Source organism: Acipenser ruthenus, chromosome 1 (assembly GCF_902713425.1).
Source record: "Acipenser ruthenus chromosome 1, fAciRut3.2 maternal haplotype, whole genome shotgun sequence".
Classification (NCBI taxonomy): Eukaryota; Metazoa; Chordata; class Actinopteri; order Acipenseriformes; family Acipenseridae; genus Acipenser; species Acipenser ruthenus.
This window is the reverse complement of record NC_081189.1, coordinates 54692892-54713328: the sequence shown is the minus strand read 5'-3', so window position 1 is coordinate 54713328 and position 20437 is coordinate 54692892. Positions and strand designations below refer to the sequence as shown.

Here is a 20437-nt window from a genome sequence, read left to right as displayed (position 1 = left end):
TCCCACTCAGGCGCAGGACGTTCGGGCTCCTCCCACTCAGGCGCAGGACGTTCGGGCTCCTCCCACTCAGGCGCAGGACGTTCGGGCTCCTCCTCCCCTGGCTCCTGCTCTGGGCAGTCCTCGTCCTCATGCCCATATGCAATGCACATGGTGCACCACCTTGGCTCCCTCTGCTTCCTCCTCATTTTTCCCCCTCTCTGCCTCCTTCTGCTCACCTTCCTCCTTTGGGCTGGTTCCTCCTCCTCTTCCTGGAAGGGGCAGACAGCCACCGTGTGCCCATACACCCCGCAGGCAAGGCACCAACCTTGGTCCTCCAACCTGCCGAGGAGATCCTCCAGCTCACTGCAGCCGTCTCTCCAGTTCCAGCCTTCCATTTTTTTTATTTATTTATTTTTTTTTTATTTACTTTTCCACAAAAAAAAACTGCGGTTCCCGCTCTGGCCTGAGCCCTGGAGGCGCTGTTATCCCACTTCTGACACCACGTGTCACAAAGAATGGTTGAGTGGGTGACGTCAGACCAGAAGACAGGAACACAAACGACAGAGAGATGTGGAGTTTGGTGGAGCTGAGCGAATGCTTTCGCTCAGCATTTAATGAATAAACAGACAGAAAATAAACGTTTGTAACAAAACACAAAAACAGGACACGGCACTTGCGCCAAAATAAACAGGTAAACAAAACGGACTAGACAGTAAACAGACAGTGCACAGACAGACAAACGAAACACGGTGAGTGAGACAGTTATTTACGTTCTTACTTTCTTACTATTTACTTTCTCCTTCTCCACACTCGTTCTCCACTCACCGAACACCAACCCCCAGTGAGTGAAAACATGCAGCTTTTATGCAGTTGTACCGAGATTCGATTGCTAGTCAATCATTCAATTGGAATCTCGGTACAACTGCACGTGAATTAATTAAAGTGCAATTCCCCGTGCTCACATATTACTTTTTACTTGCACGTGATGTGATGTGCCATCCCCGTGCCTAAATACAAATATACAATTTACACACACGTGAAACACAGACCGCTTATATCCCGTGTACCAATGCCTATACACCAACATTTACACACAACACGTAACATATAACACACACAGGGGGGGCACTTTGCCACAGGGACATATGACACCTGTAATGTCTATATTCTTAACTGGGTTTATGTATGTTACTGAAATGAGTTGTTTTATTTTCACCAGGGCTATATCCATCCAGTCTCAAAAGGAGATCAATCTAGGTGACTTCCGACCCTCTTCCAGCTGCCTTCCTGGAGTCCCTCTCACTGACTGGTGTCTGCCAAGGGAAGATGAGATTGGAGGTCTTGAAGCCTTGCCCTTTAGGTTGATGATGCAGGACTGCACTGCAGTAAAGACACTACTGCTGAGGCTGAAGAGGATACTGCAAGAGGTAATGGATTTACACTAATATAAAATGGTCTTGTTTTATTAATTATGCTGCAAGATTTTTCATTTAAATTCCAAGACATAACTAAGCTAACTAAGCTACATCCAGGTTAGGCTTTTAGCAGAGATACTGAGATGCGATGAGCACCTCATTAGCTTCAGTTTCAGTTTTCAGTTAACCTATCTTGTTTTACTAGTTTTGTAATGTTTACAGTTTATGTTTACATTTTAGAAAAGAGGCAAACACAGCTGGCCCATTTATAAATATAAATATATCTGTTCACAATAAGTGTCAGCAGTGTTTGCAAAAGACTGCAAGCTCTGGAGTTTAATGCCATCTGTAAAAGATCTACCAACACTAGAAGACCTTGATGTTCTGGTGCTGACACTTATTGTGACCATCACAAAAGCTAAAACTTTTTTGGGGGGGAATTCTTTCAGCAAGTAGGGGAAAAAAAACAAAACGTTTACATGTTTTGAAAGATATATATTTTTTAATTGTTCAAAATAAAGCATTGCTGCACTTATTACGAGTGTAGCTCATGCCGACATGCTTTTTCACACTACTGAAACCTGATTGGCTAACCTGTTGAGTGGTATATTTTGGGGAACTGCTTGCCACAATTTGTTAATCTTTACATTGACTTTTATTAGAGCAATTTATACCACATACATGAATTATTTAACACACAATAGGCTGAGCGATTGAAGCCTTTATCTTGGAAACTACTTGCCCAAATTTTATTAAACTTTGCATTGGCATTCATTACGATATATTCTACAGTAACACAATACGTTGAAATATTACAAATGAATGTTAAAAGCCACCAAAGTCCATAATGTTATTTATACCCTACAGAGTTCTATATTTTTCTTAATGTAATCTAACTGTAATTTTTAATGTTAAACTAATTTTAAGTGAATACTAAAGCAGGCTTTCGAATACCAAAGCAGGTGATAGCGAGCAAGAAAGCTGCTTTTGAATGATAAAAATTTCAGCTCAGCTGCATGCTGGGGCTCAAATGGAGGCTTCAAGAATGCATTAAGCACCACGTTTAGCCTCCATTGAGGAACAACGTCCTTCATAGGCTGCCGAAGCCGCCAAGCCCCTTTCAAAAATTGTCTTGCCAGGAAGTGAGCTCCTGGGGAGATCAAGTCAATTATGACATGGCAAGCCGAAATGGCTGTCAGATAGACCTTTAAAGTGGAGGGGGATTTCCCCTCGTCAAAACTGCAGTATAAATGCGATGGGACAGGTCGTGGATTTGAACCCACAAGGCAGACACCACCTGTGAAAAACACCCTGTCTGAGGTCTCCATCTCCTATTACGGGGAACCAAAGGGGACAGTGGGTTGATTCCTGGGAGGCAAAAAGATCTCTTCTCTCCCGAATCTCTCCCAAATGAGGCTCACCACCTCAGAGTGAAGCATCCACTCTGAGCTGTTGGGTCTCTCCTTGAGAAGAGGTTCACCGCCCAGTTTGTCACCCCAGGCAGATGTACATCTGCAGTGAGAGGAGGTTCTCGTGTGCCCAGAGCAAAAGCTTGCGGGCCACAAGATGGAGACTGGGTGACATGAGGCATCACTACCATGCGCGCTCTGTAGAGCTGAAACAGCTCCAAACAGGCGGCTATTCTGTGCACTGCTGTCCGACAGAGTGACCAGCATGGCCCTGGAGTCCTCCTGTGGCCTCCTGTGGCCAACCAGCACTCGCTGCCCTCTGGGGCCCCAAGGGGGCAGGCGGGGCAGGAGGTGGTGAACGGTCCCTTCAGCAAGAACGGTTCCTTGATGGGAAACAGCTGCCCTGAGCTTTTCCATCTGCTCCGAGTCTGCCAATCGCCTGGAACGGCGACTTCTTCCCCTTTCACGGGGGAGGGGAACGAGAGGCAGGGCTCGAGGAGAATGAGGAAGACCGTGAGGACAGTCTCCTGCGTTGGCTACTTTCCCGGGTGCGTCATCCGCTCTCCCTTGGCACAGAGAGGCTGATAGGGAAGAGCACTGAGCAGGAGTAATGGACGCAGAGCACTCCTTATAGCTGTGGGATAGCTGCTTCTCAAGCGTGCGCTTAGAAAAAGGGGCAGAAAACTCACAGAAGCTGTGATTAGCCAGTGCCTCCTTGGCATGCTCTGGCCCCAGGCAGGAAGAGCACCTGCCGTGCTTGTCTTCAATAGGCAGACTGGCCTTGCATGTCTCACAGGGATAGAACCTGGGTATGATGCAAGGCGCAAGTAGTGTTGTGTGAAGATACAGTTGTACAGGTATAGCCTCAATCTGCTTACCGATATCGACCGAGCGGGTCAAGACCAGAGCAGGACTGGTTTGGTACCAGACTGATGACTTGAGCACCGGTCAGTAGCGGACTGGAACCATGTAGGACCAGGTCGGTACCGTTTCTGTGACTGTAGCACTGGGTCAGTACTGCGTCAAAACCGGGTCAGTTCCATACCAGTTTGTTGTCTTTAGCAGTGGGTCGGTATGGGTACAGTACCAGGTCCAAACCGGGTCAGTTCGGTGACTTTAGCACCGGGTCAGTACAGATACAGTCCAGGATGGCTCTGGGTCGGTAACTTCAGTCGTGGTTCGGTACCGGGTCAGTGACCTCGGTACCAGTACAGGCAACGGATGCCCACCTGTAAAAGCCAATGGCAAAACCACTCAGTCAGTTCCACACACGAGACTGAGGGAAGCCTGATTGTTAGCAAGGCCTAACAGCCTTCGCAATAGTGATGCTAAAAGCTGTCACCAAAATGGCATCAAGATCACAACCGAAGTGAGTGCTGCTGAGCCCAGCAGCTGCTCTTGCTGCATGTGTGCTAATATAATTTCTGTATAAACATAATACATGCAAAATATATATACAGATAGAAGAACAAGTACTTATCTGAACAAGGCTCTCCGATTTGGTCAGTCTTGAAAGGAAAAATGGCGCTGAGATCTGAGAGCGCAGCCCTTTTGTGCCTTTGTGGGGGGGCATGACTGTGTCACAGGCTCGCAGAGCAGCTTTGGTATACAATTTTCAGGATTCGGGTCTTTAGGAAGTAAATACCCATGCAGTAATAGTTACATTTTGTACTTGAAAGGGAACTAATCTACACCTTCCCTTAATAAAATGTTATGTGGCATCATTGAAGTGTGAAATAACCTAGGCCTTATAGCTGCACTGTGTGATTTGATCTAAAGCACCCCAAGGCTGTACAACATTCATATTTTTTCTGTGTAGATACATAATTAATACATAATTAAGTCAGCTACCTAGCTTAATGTATGAAAAAATATCATGGTATTATTGTGAAAGAAGGCAGTAATTGTTTGTTAGTTATCAATTGTGGCTGTATGAATACAAATAACCTTTCCTTTTAGTTGCTGTGACCACTTTTGGGGAAAATAAAATAATTATTTTCATTGCATATAAATTAAAACTGAGCTTTTCTGATTTCAAGATAATAGCCCTATAATATCTATTGTGCTAATAAAAAAAGCACATATTATGTTTAGCTGGTTGCAAGCATCCGCTCCTTGTGTAATGGCTTATTAAATGATTCATCAAATAGGTATTTGAACCTGTAATGTAGGTATTTGTTATGCATGTATAATTTTCAACTTCTTCATCCACATTAATGTGCCCATTAACTGTATACCTCTGCCAGAACTACACAAGTCCATGATGTGCTAAATGGGGCAGAGGTTTTGGAGATTAAGATGTAGTGCTGCCACAGTCCAGTGGGTGGCAATCAGGAAACAGGAATGGCTTCATTCCATCGTGGTATTTTTATTTTAACAAGGCTATTATCATTGTCTCCCACCTACAATATTTATGAAACTTTGGCCAAATAAATTAAACAGTGGCATCTGTCACATGTGTCAGCAAGTTTTACATTAAGTCACCCATATGGTTTAGATAATATGTTTAGCACGGAATACAAAGTGTGCTTTTGAATGTAATAATGGCATGGAAAGCAGCATGAAAATCATCTGGTTGTATTTGAAGCAGGTGCAAAACATGCCCCAATTTTTCTGAATAAAACAAATACAAATAGCAAGAAAGTTATTTTCTTTTAAAAAAAATGATTTTAAAAAATGCTGAACATCTAAGGGGCCTTAACTATCAATGTCGTTAACTGCCATTATGGCAACGAGAAGCTGTTGACCCAGAAGAGGTTTGATCTTCAGAGGTGATTAGCCCCTAGCTCTGCAGTCAGGCAATTCTCATTGCACGGTCATGTGATCCTGACATTTAAAAAAATGCATTTAATACACACAACAGCACTCACACAAACACCTCACATGTGCAGACACAGGCATTTTCACAGTAATACATATGAAAAAAAATGTGTACCACTTCTGACCAAATAACAAGAGTAATTATAAAATGTCTTGAATAAATTAAACACTGTGATTGGCTGAACAAGATCACATGACAGCACTTACCAAAAAAGTAAAGCCTGCCGCAACATGCTGTTGATGTATACCAGCAATATTGCTGAAACCCTCCTGCAACCAGGTTGCAGCATTATTGCAGCTAATCCACAATTTGTCATGTAAATTAGGTTGCTATTTCTAGTGCAACCTAGTGGCAAAAAAGTAGAAAAAAAGGTGTACAGCAAACATCTATAAAACATATAATCTTCTAAAACCAACAACTTCCAAGTGAAACCAAGATTAGAGCAACACCAGTGGAATTCCCCAGTCTTTCTCAGAGACAAAAATAAGATTGCACCATTCAGAACAGGGGTTACTGGCAAGTAGGTTTCAACAGTCCTGCTTAGCAATACAGCAGTACATTCTTTTTTATTTTTGCCTGTAGCCCTGCTACTGCGATAGATATGAATAAAGAAGAGTTAGGGTGAAATGTGACCATTCATTTTAAAACAATTATTTAAGTCTTATACATAGGGAAATGTGAAGCCTTAGCAAAACTCTCCCGAGTCCAGGTTTTGCAGCAGGTAATCCTCCCCGCATGTAATTGAAACCAGTAAAGAGCCCTGGTTGTGTTGGTCTTTTGTTAGCTGTGATGTGGCTCCTCCTGCTTGTTAACCATTTCAGATTATATCTAAAATGATTAACAAGTTTCAGCATACAAAGTCTGATTCTGTCGTTGTTGCAAAGTTGTTGCAGCACGGTAATAAATGGCCATCTTTTGATTTTATTCCGGGGCATCCTCAATTTGTTAAAAGTGAAAGAAAACAAAGCCCAATATTTTTTTTAATATCCGTAGAGACACGAGAGCAAACATGACCAGACACAACTATTTCAAATCACACTAATCAGGTCCTACCATCAACATACAGGTAAAATTATACAGAGAAATTCACTACTTCTTGAGTTTATGAATTAGCCCTGATACAGGGTAACAGATAAACTAAAATACTTAGCTATTAGCTCTGGACAGTTGGCGCATGTCAGCCTCTCGACTGTCTTTCCAACTGTGAGTGTGTTTAACATTGTAACAATACATACACCCACAAACCCCACCCCAGCCTAAAATAGATACATTCTACAACCCCCACCCCAGCCCACAATAGATGCATTCTGCAAACCCCACACTGCTGAACATTCCTCAGATGAGCTCATAAGATAAGAGAGAGGGGGAGGGAAATAGAGAGAGATAGAGAGAGGGTGAGGGAAAGAGAGAGAGAGACCCAGGCAGACACACACAGACAAACTGTGATGCCCACACACAAAAGCATGGAAATAAGACTGCTATTGCATAGCACTTTCACCCATTTTGAGCAACTATTGTCAAAAATACCAGATGGTACAGTCCACCTCTTGAAAGAGAAAGAACAGTGTTCCGACCTTTCACATTTTAGCAGTAAAATACATATAAAAGAAATGTTAATGCTTATACTTTTAAATTAAAAATTAAAACCGCAGCTAAACAACTCCTTTGAAAAGCTTTTTTTTGGTAAATTCCAATTCAATTCAAGAATTTGAATTGGAATTTGAATTGAAAAAATCTTCAAGATACAGAATTGGAATTTGAATTGGAATACAAGGAAATAGAATTTAATTCCACGAAATTCCACTCATTTTAAAAAGTCAAATGCCACATATATTTTATACTATATACTTTATTATATCACTATAAACAATACTGATTGCAATAGCATTAATATATAATTTTGAATACTGTATCTAAAGCATGGCTCAAAGCTTTCAAAACTTAGTTTTTTACATTTCTGTAATGAGACGTTTAAGAGCTACAGTAGTCCTTAATTATTTGTTTTTCTTTATTCATCTGTTATTTAATCCTTTAGTTCTTCACTCCTATGTTATTAATTAAAAAAACACATTACCCAGAATGCATGTAATCAAGCACACCTGAATGAAGAGTAATGACTTGCCTTATATAAAGAGAAGCCAACAGTGCCTCAGTGAAAGGGGAGTAGAAGGAGGTTGGTGTTGTGGTGAGAGGTTTTGGTTTGTGTTTTTGACTGGATTAGATTGGATTGCTTTTTGTGTATGTCCTTGGACTGTTTGGAGAACCCTGTTGGCTGCCCTGACCCTGCTTTGGAAGACTACATGATTTTTGGGTGTGAATTCTGGACTGGCATAACTACTGTGAGATTTGGATGTTCCTTGAAAAATAACATCATGCAAAAACGTTCAACTACAGATGCAAGGTCTGGAAAGACTTTAGTCCTTATTCACTTTGGTGAGCCAACTGCAAGTGGTACAGCAGGAAACCATCGTGCTACATGTAACCACTGCAGTACACCTGTCTGTGGTTCAACCAAAGCAACCTCCAACTTCAAAAGGCATCTTCAAGTAAGTACATGGTTTCATGATGGTTTTTTCCACCTCAAACGCTTACATGTCTTAGAAATAATCAAATTATCAAATTTCTTTAACACCCAAAATATGAATATTTTACAAAAGCAATTAAGTACCATCATTCATCGGTGAACTGTTCACCACATCGGCCATTTAACAAAAGTACAGGTAATGCTGAATACAAACATCTATATAATAGCTAACCCTTACTGCGCACACTGTTTCTTATTCTCCTTGAGAATCAAGGCCTCTTTCATGCATGGTTATCGGTGACTAAATAATTAAGCAATGCCCATTTGCACATTGTTCTGGTTTAGGTTTTTGTATGGATGTGATTGACCAAAGTTTTATTAATATTGATTTAGCCATCAAGAAAAGATTTAATGAAGAATGAATGGTACATAATATTTTTATTTTTCAGAAAAAAACACCCTGATGTCCTGAAGGAGCCTGAAGATACCAGTATGAACAGATCTATGCAACCTGACCAGACTGCGGTGGATGGCCACCCCCAACCCATGAAATGGCCAGCTACAGTGGCGCTGACTGACAGCATTATTAGTTACATAGCTAATGGTCTTCTCCCTCTGTCTGCTGTTGAAAACAATGATTATCACAACATCTTCAGCTTGGCTGAACCATGTTTCAGCATGCCCAGTAGGAAACACATGAGCCAGATGCTTATTCCTCAGCGCACTGCCAGTGTCAAAGATCATTTGAGGGTTCAAATGCAACAAGCTGAAGACATCTGTCTTACTATAGATCTGTGGTCAAGCAGGGACATGAGGTCATTTTTTGGGATCACAGGCCACTTCCTTTTGGATGTTGCTCTTCAAAGTGTCATGTTGTCTTGTCAGTGTTTTAAAGGTAAACATATAGCAGAAAACATCTTTAGAATTTATGAGGAGACCATGGCATGCTACAACATAGCAAACAAGGTATTAGTGATAGTGACTGATAATGCTGCCAACATGGTGAAGGCATTCACTTTATTCCTACCAGTAGCGGTCCAAGATGGTGAAACCAATGAGGATGAGGATGAGGCAACTGACCTTGAAATGGTCAATGTAAGTGAGGCGCTAGATTATTTTCCACCTGAACGGAGTCCATGCTTTATTCACACTCTACAACTTGTTGTCCGTGATGCCACGGAACAAGCAGGCCCTGTAAAGATATTGATGGCTAAGGTTCACAAATTTGTGGCATTTTGCCACAAATCTACAAAAGCCACTGAGGTCCTAGAAGGATACTTCAAACTGCAGCTTGCAAATGCTACCAGATGGAAAAGCCAGTTGATGATGAGGTCCATCCTGCGAGTCCCTGGAGAGGTTTTGTCGGAGCGTCATGCCCCCATTCAGTTAACGCCATATGAACTGAAACTCAAAGGAGAACTCTATGAAGCAGTGGAGCCATTTGAGGAAGCCACTGATAAATGTCAGGTAGTTTAGGTAGTCACAGACAGTTATGTCATAGCATGTGTTCAGGGTCTCCGTCATGTTGTGGCAGACTTAAGGGCAACCTACATCAGCTGGTGGTGGCCATGCAATCCTCAGTAGAGAAATGCCTTGCCAAGTTTGAGAACTTGGAGTGTTTCCAGATGGCCGCCACCCTTGACCCATGTTTCAAATTGAACTGGTGCATGGGTGAAGAAAGAAACAGCATCAAGGAAATGTTGACTGACAAGATCAGCTCTCTCTCTCTGCTAAAATGACTGCCATGGCAAAGGATTCCTCAGCCCCACCAAAACAGCGCACAAAACATTTTGCATACATGAGCAGCCAGTCCACAACCCCACCAAGAATTCCTGCTTGAGATGAAATCCCAACTTACTTGAACTTACCATGCTTATCAGAGGATGCCGATCCACTGGCATACTGGCAGGAAAACCAAAACAGCTTTCCTTACTTAGCCCAACTTGCCTGCAAATACCTTGCCATACCTGCCTCATCTGCCCCTGTAAAGCGTATTTTTAGTGTGGAAGGCAAGATATTCAGGCCAGAGAGGTGTAATTTAAGTGATAAATAAAAATATTTTGAATAAAAATGCTGGTTTAAAATAAAGGAAAATCATATAAAAAAAACTAAAGAGTTGTTACTGTTTTGTGGGTTTTTAATATTTTTAAGGTATGACAATATGTATGGAAATATTTTGTGTTTTAAAAATGAGTGGCATGTAACATAGGAATGAAAAACTAAAGGGTTAAATAACGGATGAATAAAGAAAAACAAATAATTAAGGACTACTGTAGCTCTTAAACATCTCATTACAAAAATGCAAAAAACAAAGTTTTGAAATCTTTGAGCCATGCTTAAGATACAGTATTTGAAAGTATATATTAATGCTGTTGCAATCAGTATTGTTTGTAGTGATGTATAAAATAAATGTGGCATTCAACCTTTTTAAAATGAGTGGAATTTCATGGAATTAAATTATATTTCCTTTCATTCCAATTTAAATTTCAATTCTGTATCATGAAGATTTTTTAAATTCAAATTCAAATTCAAATTCAAATTCTTGAATTGAATTGGAGTTTACCAACACATTCGGAATTGACCCCAAACCTGTAATCAGCACAATAAAAAGTCACTGCACCTGCTCTAAAACAGAGTTTGTCATTTTTCGGTCACATCTAGTGAATTTTATCCAACTATAAGTGATAAGTTTCTTTTGATGCTCAAATATAAGTGATACGTTTCTGTTGATGCTCAGTGTGTGTGTGTGTGTGAGTGTATATATATATATATATATATATATATATATATATATATATATATATATATATATATATATATATCGCTTGGCCTTGTTTCCACGTCGGAGGTATGGCTTTTTGGCCGCAAGTCTTCCATGAAGGCCACTTCTGACCAGACTTCTCTGGACAGTAGATGGGTGTACCAGGGTCCCACTGTTTTCTGCCAATTCTGAGCTGATGGCACTGCTGGACATCTTCCGATTGCGAAGGGAAGTAAGCATGATGTGTCTTTCATCTGCTGCAGTAAGCTCCCTTGGCCGACCACTGCGTCTACGGTCCTCAGCGTTGCCCGTTTCTTTGTGCTTCTTCAAAAGAGCTTGGACAGCACATCTGGAAACCCCTGTCTGCCTTGAAATTTCTGCCTGGGAGAGACCTTGCTGATGCAGTATAACTACCTTGTGTCTTGTTGCTGTGCTCAGTCTTGCCATGGTGTATGACTTTTGACAGTAAACTGTCTTCAGCAACCTCACCTTGTTGGCTGAGTTTGGCTGTTCCTCACCCAGTTTTATTCCTCCTACACAGCTGTTTCTGTTTCAGTTAATGATTGTGTTTCATCCTACATATTGAATTGATGATCATTAGCACCTGTTTGGTATAATTGTTTAATCATACACCTGACTATATGCCTACAAAATCCCTGACTTTGTGCAAGTGTACCTAGAAGAATTGATGCTGTTTTGAAGGCAAAGGGTGGTCACACAAAATATGGATTTGATTTAGATTTTTCTTCTGTTCACTCACTTTGCATTTAGTTAATTGATAAATATAATCCATTAACATGTCTATTTTTGAAAGCATTTTTACTTTACAGCATTTTTTCACACCTGCCTAAAACTTTTGCACAGTACTGTATATACTTGTGGAAGGGTGGTGGGCAATTCACTGACACACACGGGAGAAATAAGTTTTATTTGAAAACACCGCACTGGTGCCCAGTTTTATTATTTTTGATGTTTTTCTTTTAGCCCGCAGAGGGCGCTGTTGTCCGTGGCCTGAGTACCGATAATGGTACACAGGACCACAGGAATACCAATACCAATACAATAAAAACAGTGGCGCACTCACAGGTGCTCAAAATAATAATTAAAACAAAAGGCGAAATGAAAAGGGAAAATAAAACACAGTAATAAAACTACAAAATAAAAGTGCTGCTTACGCAGTGACCCAACTGCTGCTAAGCCGGTCAGTTCGGGTCTCCGTCCTACGCTGTTATGCACTATACACTGGGGTGGCCAGAGTTCCCCGTATACCTACACACGTCCCCTCGGGTACGTAATTGTTTCTTTTACTTTTTAAAATATTTTAAGACAGGCTGTCTTCCTGAGTCTTCTGCCAGTGTCACTGTATATTCCCAAACACTTCTACCCGAATGCACAACCAAGCACAGTTCTTATGGGCCGAGCAATCTCCCAAGGCCCGCCTCTCAGCCACTCAGAGAGAGGGAAAGCCAACACACCCTCTTCCCCACCTCTCCATGTCATCGCCATGACTGACAGGTGGATCTTACGAGACTGCTGCCCTCTTCTTGCAGTACCACACATGTGCCAGATAGTCAGCACAGATCTCCCCCATTACAATACTGTAAACAAAAAGCAATTCATAGACAGATTCACTATATTTATCGCTATAAATTAATAATAACATCAGTCTACTATTCTATAGAAGCTACCTGAAGAAGACGCAAGCCGAAACATTATAGTGACAGTTAAATAGTGCACAATCTGTTTATCAATTCCTTTTTGTTAGTACTTCTAGTGATCGATTTAGTATCCCTTTTGGATCCAGATTTCCCTTGGATATAAATGCTGTTTTTGGACTCTCTCATACACACACTTTTTTCTGGTTAAGTGTCTGTGTTCATAAACAGCTATTTTAGGCTTTTAAATAACATGAGGAGAGGGGGGTTCTCTACATACATTCTCTGTCAGGCCTCTTACCTATGTTATAGGAAAATAAAATAAAAAAAGATACACATTTAACAAAGAAAAATCAGTATACCTTTTTGTAGCTCATGTAGCCACTGTTTTAATCCGTTAATCTACGTTTTAGATGTGAATTCTCTTCAGTTATACAAGTAATCTTATTGTTAGTCATAGTGCATTGAGAATAATACTCCTCATTCTCCAACATTTCAGTAAAAGAAGCTTGATTTGGCTGTTGCATAAATTAGATTTGTCTTGAAGATGAGGTGGGCAATGTAAAAAAGTTAGGAGGTTGATAATTAGGATGAGGAAGTCCATATGATGATGAATGAAACGTGCCATTAAGAGGGTCTTGTTGCTCACTGGTAAGATGCTGATCTTGGTGTATAGCTTTAGAAGTGAACTGGGAGCTTGGAACAGGGTAATTAGTATTGGGAATTGAAACTAAACTGTCATGCATGGGATGTTGCCAATTAGGAGGATGAACATGTGGTGCATCTGAGGGGGTATATTGGTAGTTCAGAATAGGTGAAGGTGAAGAAGAATAACTATTTAGAGAGGACGGTTGCGCTCTGGCAGGGTGCTCATGTGGTGCAGCTAAAGGGATAAAGTGGTTAGGGAAGATTATAATTAGGAGGTGAAGAAAAACTATTATTAGGGGTGGAGTGTTGCTGTGCAGAAGAGTGATCAGCTGTAGAGCAGCAAGATTACTATAAGGAACTGGCATGAAACTGTCATTACGCATGGGCTGTTTGTTAGGCTGATGAACATGCTGTATAGAGGAAGGGTTGAACTGGTTATCTGGGTGGTCATTTGATGCAGCTGGGGTCCTTGTTTTAATAGCTTTGTGTTTGTTTGTTTTTTTGTGCAAATAACTGCTTTGCCAAGTGTTGTACTGTTTTTTTCTTAAAAAGATTTCTTCTTTTTTGGAAGATCTAATTCCTATAAAGCAAATAGAAAGGTGAATTAGAGCCAAATAAACTCATTCAAATCAGTCATAATTTTTATCGGTTAGTTTCGGATTGGCCTTTAAGAAAAGAACAAGCCCTGATGGGCTGAATGTCTATTTTTTGTTGTTCTAAACATTTCTTATGTTTTTATGTTTGTATGCACTACTTTACACCTGTGGCATAATATACACTACCTAACTGTCACATGTGGGACAAGGTAAAGAACATTCTATTGTAACAGAAAATGAAAGCAGGGAGGATACGCCAATCTGATGCATGTTTAAAAAAAGTTTAAAACAGTAGTTACAATACTTTCAAATATAAATGTATTTGAAAGCATACTGTACCTTGTGCTTCTATCTTGTAGATGATCAGTTTTTCTCTTCTCAGATTGGCATGCTTCTTTAACAATCACCTGATTACATGCTGAGGTGTAGCTCACACACAAAGGACTCAAAAGTAAAATGATAATATTATGTGTATTAGCTTTTTAAAACTATTTCATTTTACCTAATTATACGTTAAAGTTTTTTGCCGTGGTACAACTATTTTTAATTGATGTATAGGCATACTAACCACTGTTTTCATTTGCTTTAGTCTCATTTTCATTGACAGAGATTTTTCTTTGTCATCTGTTAAAAAAAAACAAAAAACAAGAAAACAATAAATGGTTAATTACTTTAAATAGCTATCTGCTCAGAAAAAACTAGACTAAAGACTACATCTTTACATTGTAGCTTTTAAATATGTACAAATGGCGAATTACATAAATGCTCTCTGTTAAGTAAATACATATATACTGTATTATTATTATTATTATTTGTTTTATTTAGCAGATGCCTTTATCCAAGGCGACTTACAGTGACTGGGGTGTGTGAACTATGCATCAGCTGCAGAGTCACTTACAACTACGTCTCACCCGAAAGACGGAGCACAAGGAGGTTAAGTGACTTGCTCAGGATCACACAATTAGTCAGTGGCTGAGGTGGGATTTGAACCGGGGACCTCCTGGTTAGTATATTCATCTGATATGTACTTGGTTCGTCTTGCCATTTGCTGAAATTGTAAGATTTTTTTGCGAGAAAAGATTAATCAGCATGATAAGACTCCCAAAATATAACAAATTACAGTAAAAATACAGTTATGTGGTCATAATATGATTAACTATTTAAAGTTGCCTAATTAGATGTTTTAACCAGAACTAATTTGCACTCTAGTATCACTCAATCAAAATTATTTTATGCCATAGTGTACATGGCTTTCAACTGTGTTTATGAAATAAAGTGACACAAATTAAATCATATTTAAGATTATTTAATTTAGAAGTGTCTGGTGTCGTTTTTGGCATTTTATAAATATAATAACACACTTCTAATAACACTAAAACATTCCATGATGTCAGTTTGACTTATACACAGACTTCTTGGGTTGATTCGCAGCCCGTCGTCTGGGTTTAGTGCTGGCCTTTAGCAACAGCCCCGGATCATGTTAACCAACTAATAATAACAAACAAATAGATTTTTAGACACGACAAACCAAACAAAACACTCACGGTAATTCACAGTAATCCTTCCGGTTCAGCTTAACCATACAAAGGAACAGATCACCTCGCTACGTCCCCTTTTGTACCGTCAGTCACGTCCCCATGGTTAGCGAGTGCAACCGTTTCTCCTCCAATCCGCGGTTGCCACATCGCTTCCCTTCCGGGTCAATGACTTGGTGTACCGTAGCCACGCCCCCTTTCTAGTGGCCGACTTCCACCTAGCCCATGGAATGAATTGTCAGGCCATCCAGTCCAGGACACTCTGTTCCCTTTACACAACGCCCTCACAGATTGGGAGGGAGATTTATAACCAATATTCATTCTTTCTCTGTCACACCCTGCTTAAGCAATTTTTCAACACTGGGAATAAAGTAAAATCGGGCTTCATATGAGACATGCTTTAAATGTATATTAATTGGATTGTCACATTTAAACTAATTTGTAACAGTCTAAAACAGGGGTACTGAATTACATTCTCTGGCGGGCCAGATAAGACAATGTCCAAACCTTGGGGGGCCACAGGGCGCTCAAGATGTGCGTAGCGGGGGGGGGGGGGGGGGGTTGTTTTAGTGGTCATGAAAATCTGACTATCCCACTGTAATGCTATTAAAACATCATGCTATTAATTTTTATTTTATTAAAACTAGAAAATGTTCAGAAAATTACTGTGCACCAAGCATTCAAGTTAATTAACGAAAGCACAACAGTTATTAATTGCTTTATTTATGTTGTATAAGCATCTTATTAAGCGCCTAATTAAAAGTGTAGCACTGTGTCTAAATATGCATGTTCTAACTCCAATGTGTTTAAATGTAAATTAAAAGTTTCTAAATTAAATACATGGCATGACAGTAAACAGAGGAAAAATAAACTTAAGTGCATATCCACTGTAGTGTGCAAGGTATATTTGTATTTGGAGTAGTTTAAATTATAATAATAATATACCCTATTTGAATTCAAGTCATGTAGAACCCAAACTATATCAAAATAATCAAACTAGATGACATTGTGAATACAAAGGAACCATTTTATTCGAAATAAAACTAAATAAAGTAATAATTAAAGGTGCAACAACTAAACTAAAATAATACAGAAAGGAACAATTAACTAAACTAAACAGTACAGAAACAAAGTTTAAACATAAACAGCAACACCTCACTCCCGCTGGTTGATCAGCAATCCAACGCAATCTATGGGAGATTCCCTTAAGGTTACAACTGCATTCCTGACAGCTAAGGTTGCCAACTGTCCGGTTTTGGACTGGACATCCGTTTTTAAGGGAATTTGTACTGTGTACGGTCAGAACCACTGACCGGACAGCAAAAGTCTGGTTCTTGCGAATCTTGCTTACTCACTGTTCATTGCCGTTTGTGTATTTCCATTCTCGCTGAGCCAGTCCACTATGCAAACGTTTGTTTTTTTTTGTATTATTATTGGTCCGTTAAGTTTAAGAACTACACTGAGATGTATTCTGCGTTATTTTGCCATTCAGGATCCGATTACTGAGCATCTATCATTAAAAAAAAATCACACACAGCACCCCCTCCCCCCGCCCCCCCCCAATCACTTAGCTTACATTGCTGGTTTTGTCCGGTTTTGGAAAAATGGAGTTGGCAACCCTAATGACAGCTATTTAAGACGAAGGTTAGTCTTAACAGGGGTATTGTTAGCAACACAAATATTTACTTTCATTAATATCTGATAATCAAAGCATCGTTAAATCAGTCTCATATGTATAATTTTGGTTCAGAAGGCAATTCTCACTCTTGCGAGATAAAGACGCTCTTTGCGTCCAGACAACCTATTGAGAATGATCTATTACCAAGACAGCTAAATTTGGATTCTAGCTCCTAATGGAGAATGATAATTGCCTTGTAAAACCCTCATCAATTTGTATAAATCACATACAACCAATTACTATAGTGTTCATTAACTCAAAACATGAATTGAAAGCAATAATACTTTTCTTACATTCTACCTAAAACAAAACGTTAATTTTACTTTAAGGTCTGCTTATTCTCAAGATCATAAGAGGATTAAAATACTACTCATTGAATACTTAACGGACATTCGCTGCCTCATCCAGCTGATCCGTGTCTTCAACAATACAGGCGCTCGAAGGTTCTCCTGCTGGCAAGGACAGGTCCAGGTTCCGGGGTCTGCCTTCCTCACTTTTCGTCTCCACTTCAGGGTATGAAAGAAATGTTTTTGCAAAGAACAAGAGTCATTAACTATTTAGGTATTCCACTGAAACAGCAATTCCTCCACCAACGTGCACTCTTCGTCCGGTTATGTCTGGGATATTTTACCGCAAAACTCTGGCACTGCTAGCTCAATAAATTGAATATATTTCAAATTATGTCGACTTCAAATGTTCATCCAACGCTTTCTCCGGTGATCAGTTGGGGCTATGTTAGAGATCTGAATACTTTTAGGATTTTAGACGTCTTAGGCAGCGGATTCCCACACCAAGGCAAACACTAGAATAGTTATCTCGTATTAGAGTGTCCAAAAACAGTATCTCTTTTCCAGTTGGACGCAGGCTGGATCTTCAGCTTGTCACAGTTCATAGACTTATTTGTGTATCGATAACCTTGAATTTCGTGTCGGCAGCCCTGTTTGAGTGTCACGCTCATGCTTTAGTAATCTTCTCTTTACCCCTGTGTTTCCCATTGGTTATTCTCGTTCTGATGCAGCCCCTTGTTCTCAATTGGTCTGGATTCATGAGATGGACTGTTTTTCTGTCCTAGGTGTCAAAGCACCCAAACTGTTTGGCTTGTGGCGCCAAAGGAGTCATTCAGCGATCGTGAAGATAAGCCATTTGTCCAGTATTTAGTTTATGACTCATTTTAAAAGCATTCTTTGTCAGTGGGGGAGCATGTGACCAGAAATCAAGAAGACACAGAGAATAGCTTAAGAGAATAGAATGATATTATGACCCACACTGATGCTACACCACCATGTAATTTTTGACAGGCGCGCCATAGGTTACTGCTGCCAAAGAGTTTTTTTTAAGCACAAATAAAAGTTCTTTGATAGGCTCAGTTTCTTCAGCCAATTTCCTGTGCTTGAACACTAAAAATAAAGGAAATACAGACATATGTACTTAAGTTTTTCATGTATTTCTATAATAAAACCAAACTGTTTCTCATTTAAAAACATACAGCAGCCCCTCTCAAATTCAAACGTAATAGGTTAATCAATCATATAACTTAATACAGTACCTAAGCTAAAGTACATTGCTAACATATTGAAGTTATATAAATACAAAAACTACTTTCACTTTCCTGTTCCAATCACATGCTGCACAATTCCCAGATAAATCTAGCAAAATTAAAGCAATTTCCAATACTATTTATCCTAAAACTATGTGTAAACTGTAATAATCCAGAATTGTTTGGTTGGTTGTGAAGGCTTTACTTTGCTCCACTGAATTAACTATAAAGCACAGGATGTGAAACTTAAAATTATACACTTTTTCATTTGTGTATTTCAGGCAGACACAGTACAAAAGTAGTCATCACTTTTTTTGTCTTTATTTATCCCTGCCATTGTAGTTTCTTCGCAATAGACTAAGTGGCAAATGACACATTTTCATAAAGTAATAGCATTACTAGGGTTTGCTTGAGAATTATTTTTTTTTAAAGCCGTGCACGCAAGTGAAAACTGTCAAATTTAACTTAAACGTTTCAAAAAATAAATGGAAAAGGGTCGTTGTACAAAGAAAAAAATGTTGGTTTTCGTTTATTACTCTTCTCATAACAGAAAAAAGGATCACAACAAAACAAAATGCTGATCACTATACGTAACATTTACCTTGCAAGTTTGGCCAGTGTCTGGAAAGTGTGAAGCATTTTCCAGTGATGTGCACTACCTGCATCTGTATCACCAGATTCTGACTCGCTTGCCAAATCTGAAGCATCACTTTGTTGATCTTGTTTTTTTATGTTAATCCCACACATCACTTGCCATTTTAGACACAGATGTAGATTTTTGCCTTCAAATTAATGTACAGCAATGTTTGTAAGAATATTCAGAATATTCAGTTTCTCCGCACTAAAGAAAATAATATTACTACCGCTGTTTTCATATTGCACTATTAAAGCCTTCTCTCTTTGCTCAACCAATGAGGCACTGAAACTAAGCAAATGGGCGGAGATTTGTGACACATGCCAAAATGATATCTCATCAGAATGAAAGCTCAGCCAAAGCTCGGCCAAGCTCTTGTTCCTGAATTAGGTTGCCAAAAAAAAAAAAAAAAAAAGCTTCTATTGTTAGCTGACACAAATATCCTGTAGATAGCAGCGACCTTACAATCTTGCTTATCAGCAATTTCAGCTTTTGTAATGAAGGACAGCTGATGCTCGACGGGCCAAAAGAAAGGCTCTCGCGGGCCGGATTGCACCCGCGGGCCGCCTATTGAAGAACCCTGGTCTAAAAAGATAATTTTTTTTGTATTTTTTATATTTAAAAAAAAAAAAATGAGCCACTTTGTACAAGAATGTAAATAAAAGCCAATCTTTTAGAAAACCATCAAATCCCCTTTCACTTGAAGAAGGAATTCAAATGTGATCTATTAAAATAAGTCAAAATTACAGTGAAATGTAGGAATATCTAGGCTATATTTTTCTTTATGTTTTAATGTCTTAAATACAGTCCTAGTAACACAATCGTAAAAAAAAAAAATTATAAAATATTTTGGAAAACAAACCTCAGTGACACGAAAGCTGTTGCTGGTCTAAATGATGTGAGGCTAGAGCGACCACTGTGGCACGAGAGGTTGTAATGACATAATGACAGTCAAGAGATCAAAGTTTGTATTGAAATCAATTTGGATTTTCATTCATTTATTCAGTTCCCGCGGGCAGGGGTTTCTCACAGGCGGAGGAGGAACACGAACCTGGGACTTGCCACTCTGAAGCATAGCGCCGATACTGCTTTACAAAAGAGCTAGGCTCCCTTGCAGGTGCAGATATCTGGCTTATGACTTCATGTTCAGATTGCATTACCTACCAGCCCTGACCCCTACCCCCGTGCACACTACACTGTCCCCTGCCAGCCTCGAGTCTGCCCTCGGACTCACCAGGCTACAGG

The 20437-nt window shown here is 39.7% G+C and overlaps 1 protein-coding gene across 2 annotated transcripts in view; it reads left to right on the top strand.

Annotated features, from left to right (window-relative positions):
- The window catches only part of LOC117420735 (serine-rich coiled-coil domain-containing protein 1-like), a 651306-nt gene that overhangs the window by 257160 nt on the left and 373709 nt on the right, over window positions 1–20437 (top strand). For both annotated transcript variants that reach the window (XM_059026175.1, XM_034034306.3), the window contains exon 6: window positions 1199–1406. In XM_059026175.1, coding sequence (XP_058882158.1) covers window positions 1199–1406 — 208 coding nt within the window. The remainder of the gene's footprint in view (window positions 1–1198; window positions 1407–20437) is intronic.